Here is a 4,533-nt window from a genome sequence, read left to right on the forward strand (position 1 = left end):
GGGGGGGGGAGTGAGGGGGGGGGGGAGTGAGGGGGGGGGGAGTGAGGGGGGGGGGAGTGAGGGGGGGGGGGAGTGAGGGGGGGGGGGAGTGAGGGGGGGGGGGAGTGAGGGGGGGGGGGAGTGAGGGGGGGGGGGAGTGAGGGGGGGGGGGAGTGAGGGGGGGGGGAGTGAGGGGGGGGGGGAGTGAGGGGGGGGGGAGTGAGGGGGGGGGGAGTGAGGGGGGGGGAGGAAGTGAGGGGGGGGGGGGAGGGGGGGGGGGAGTGAGGGGGGGGGGGAGTGAGGGGCGGGGGGAGTGAGGGGGGGGGGAGTGAGGGGGGGGGGGGAGAGTGAGGGGGGGGGGGGGAGTGAGGGGGGGGGGGGGGAGTGAGGGGGGGGGGGGGAGTGGAGGGGGGGGTCAGTGTAGGGGGGGGGGAGTAGGGGGGGGTCAGTGTAGGGGGGGGGGAGTGGGGGGGGGGTCAGGGGGTGAGTGGGGGTGGGAGTCGGAGATGGGGGGGGGGGGTCAGGGGGGGTCGAGGGGGGGTCAGGGGGGGGGAGTGGGGGGAACCCCGGGATCGCTGCCCCATGCCCCCTGGCTGATCCTTTATCCACGACACGCGATCCAACGTCGCAATGGGGCGATGATCGCGACATCAGCGCACAGTAAATCTTTGTGATCGCACCGTTACATCGAGAAGCGAGTTCGCCGGAATAGCTGTTCGGCTGCTGTTCTTCACTCGCCGTGAGCCCTGGCCTGCCTGCGTCTCTCCATCACCATCGCCACCACCACCACCACGCTCACATCGCACACCACGCTGTCAATCACGGCTACAATCGTCTACGCCGACTCGCGGAAGAAAAAAAACCAAATCGCTGAGCACCAACTTCATTGCTTTATTTTGTTATTCATATTCTTGTTCTCTGATTCCCATAATCTCCGTCACCTCTGATCCCCCTGTTCTCTGACCCCCCCCCACCACGATCCTCCCTTGATCTCCTGGCAGCTCCCCCCCACCCCCCCCCCCCCCACACAGGGCTCACCCTGGTAGCTCCCCCCCCCCCCAGGGTTCACCCTGGTAGCTCCCCCCCACCCCCCCCAGGGCTCACCCTGGTAGCTCCCCCCCCACCCCCCCCAGGGCTCACCCTGGTAGCTCCTCCCCACCCCCCCCAGGGCTCACCCTGGTAGCTCCCCACCCCCCCCCAGGGCTCACCCTGGTAGCTCCCCCCCCCCCCCAGGGCTCACCCTGGTAGCTCCCCCCACCCCCCCCAGGGCTCACCCTGGTAGCTCCCCCCCACCCCCCCCAGGGCTCACCCTGGTAGCTCCCCCCCCACCCCCCCCCCCAGGGCTCACCCTGGTGCCGTGGTAGAAGTCGTCGACGGCGCGTGTCCCCATGAAGGGCAGCTCCATGTGCGTATGCGGGTCGATGCCTCCGGGCAGCACGAGGCGGCCGTGCGCCGGCACGAGGCGCGCGCCGGGCGGCACGCGCAGCGCCGGCCCCACCGCGCGCACCCACGCCGCCCTCGATGAGCACGTCCGCCTGCTCCGAGTGCTCCGCGTTCACCACTCGTCCACCCTGCACCACCACGACGCCCGCGTCGCTCATGGCGGCGGCGTGGGGGTCGGTGGGGGGGTGGTGGGGGGGTGGAGGTGAGTGGGTCGGAGGGGTGACGAGGGATGACTCGCGGAGTCTTCTGAGGCGTCGGGAGTAGAATCCAAGGGGTGGAACACTCGAGTCTGCAATCCAACAGGTTCACTGCAATCCAAGAGGTGGACTAGAATCCACGAGGTGGACCCTGGTGCGTGTGTTGAACTCGGCTCCGCGCTCTCCGTGTCCTGCTGCGTGCGCGCCGGGAGGCGTCTGCGGGGCCAGGGGCCGTGCGCGGAGAGAGGGGGTCGAGAGGGAGAGGGGGTCGAGAGGGGGAGGGGGTCGAGAGGGGGTCTAGAGGGAGAGGGGGTCGGAGGGAGATGGGGTCGAGAGGGAGAGGGGGTCGAGAGGGGATAGGGAGGGCAGTGGATGGGAGGGGGTTATGGAAGGGGGTGGGAGAGTCAGTGGAAGCTGCGCTGTGGTTTCGAGGGACATGGGAGGGGGGCGAGTGGGGGGGTTGGAGGGGTGATTGGTGGAGGGGTGGGGGGGTGGAGGAGTGGGGATGGAGGGGTGGGGGGTGGAAGCGTGGGGGGTGGAGGGGTGGGGGGTGGAGGGGTGTAGAGGTGGGGGGTGTAGAGGGCAACTTCCAGATGCCAATACCGAGCCCCTGCCAGAGACCCCCTGGCGGGGCCCCTGTCTGCACACCGACCTCGACAACCGGAACATCAAACTTCGCATGAATCCAACCCCTACCGCTGCTCCAAAACTCACCCCCGACACCCCACATACCCCAGCAGCCGGACCCCCTAACCGCGACGTCTCGCGGCCCCCGCAGGGGTCCGGGTGAGGTCAGGGTCAGGAGTGAGATCGGGGTCAGGAGTGAGATGAGGTTCAGGGGTCAGGAGTGAGATCGGGGTCAGAGTGAGATCGGGGTCAGGGGTAAGGAGTGAGATCGGGGTCAGGAGTGAGATCGGGGTCAGGGGTAAGGAGTGAGATCGGGGTCAGGAGTGAGATCGGGGTCAGGGGTCAGGAGTGAGATCGGGGTAAGGAGTGAGATCGGGGTCAGGAGTGAGATCGGGGTCAGGAGTGAGATGGGGTTCAGGGGTCAGGAGTGAGATCGGGGTCAGGAGTGAGATCGGGGTCAGGGGTAAGGAGTGAGATCGGGGTCAGGAGTGAGATCGGGGTCAGGGGTAAGGAGTGAGATCGGGGTCAGGAGTGAGATCGGGGTCAGGGGTCAGGAGTGAGATCGGGGTAAGGAGTGAGATCGGGGTCAGGGGTCAGGAGTGCAATGGGGGTCAGGAGTCAGATGGGGGTCAGGAGTCAGGAGTGAGATGGGGGTCAGGAGTGATCTTCAACTCCAAGTCTCACTCCCCCCCCCCCCGTGTCTCCCTCTCCTTCTCCCTCGCTCCCCACACTCCCTCCCCTCCAATCCCGTAGCGCCGGGGGGGGTCCACAAGGATTTGGGCCCTCTCTCTAAACCTGTCACAGGCGAGTCACTAAGTGCACACACACACGAGAGTACAAGGAAAAGAGAGAGAGAGCGCGCACGCTAACCGCTGCGCCGCCGCTCCCCACGTCCGTCGCTGGGTGCGCCTCTGTGTACACACACACAAAGATAAAGATCCCCCGTATAGCCTTAACAGACTGTTGGGGCAAGTGCTGTTAGCAAGCACCTATGAAGGCCGGCACGGCACACGAGCGGTGGTGGGTGGCCAACACCACGCCCGGCCGCCTTTGTCTCCCTAGTGGCGATGTTTACACATCGCGCCTGGCAGGCACCGTCCTGCAGTGCGTAGCCCTGGGGGCACTCGCAGCCCTCCACGCACGGCTCAGAGCAGCCAGGTAGCTTCCACGCAGCGTTACACAACCGATTAAAAGATATTGCCGCTCGACTGATTCGGAATGAGACCTCTGCTGTTAAACTGGAGTCGGTCATAAGCACACTGCCCAGGTATGGGAAACTCTCCACTCTCTCCACAACTGCCCCATCACCGATTGGGAGTTGTCGGGGTGGAGTGTCCGATGGTACAAAATACCCAGGCAGGTGCTTAGTTTCGGTGGGGCTGATGGTAAGGCCCCACCTCTTAGTGGCACGCTCCAGTCTCAGCAGCAGCGTCTCCAACTCTTCCTCTGAATGAGCAGCTATTATCAAATCATCGGCATACATAACGTGGTTGACCAATAGGGAGCCATCCTTTGATCGCACCCGGGCATCGATCAGCCTCCCATTATATCTGTACCAAATGGAAATTCCCCCGGTACAGCTATTGAAGGCTTCACGAACTACGTGCTCAAAATAGATATTAAATAATGTGGGAGCCAGAAGACATCCCTGTCGCACCCCAAGGTGTACAGGGAATGGCTCCGACTCCCGGCCACGTAGTTTTACCCGGGCCCGCTCACCATCATGAAGGTGTTTAATAATCGTGAGCAGAGGGTCAGGGACTCCGAAAGCACGAAGAACAGCCCAGAGCCCAGGCCTACTGATGGTATCATAGGCCTTGACCAGGTCAATAAAGCAGAGATGTAGGTCTTGTTGGAATTCCCTACACCTGTCCTGTAGCAGACGGACAGAAAATACACACAAACATGCACACACAGACACACACACATATATACACACGAACATGCACACACAGACACACACACAGACACACACACATATATACACACACGAACATGCACACAAAGGCAATAAAATCCCCCTGTTACCACGAACACTGTTCGGGCAAGTGCACAGTAAAAAAAGGCTCCAGTCAAGAACAGACATTGCTTTTGTAGGGGTGATTGTCACTCACCATTCAGCAGGCATGTAGTACCACTTATTGTTAATAGGGGGCAGAGGCATTACCTCGCCAGGGCAAATGTCCATGGGCCAGAAAGGGGCCAACGGCGGATCCCAGTAAACGGATCCTGGGACACATTCCCCAGGCCCCCGGGTGGGGGGGGGGAACCGGGGGAATGATGTCAC

At 63.6% G+C, this 4,533-nt stretch overlaps 1 protein-coding gene across 1 annotated transcript in view; it reads right to left on the minus strand.

Annotated features, from left to right (window-relative positions):
- The window catches only part of LOC144717950 (dihydropyrimidinase-like), a 14,958-nt gene extending 13,072 nt beyond the window's left edge, over window positions 1–1,886 (minus strand). The window contains 2 exon segments of the mRNA XM_078593779.1: window positions 1,328–1,486; window positions 1,488–1,886. Of these exon segments, the coding sequence (XP_078449905.1) occupies window positions 1,328–1,486; window positions 1,488–1,580 (252 nt within the window). The 5' untranslated portion in view covers window positions 1,581–1,886.
- Between the last annotated feature and the right edge of the window lie 2,647 nt (window positions 1,887–4,533).

Source organism: Lampetra planeri, chromosome 4 (assembly GCF_965212315.1).
Source record: "Lampetra planeri chromosome 4, kcLamPlan1.2.h2, whole genome shotgun sequence".
NCBI lineage: Eukaryota > Metazoa > Chordata > Hyperoartia > Petromyzontiformes > Petromyzontidae > Lampetra > Lampetra planeri.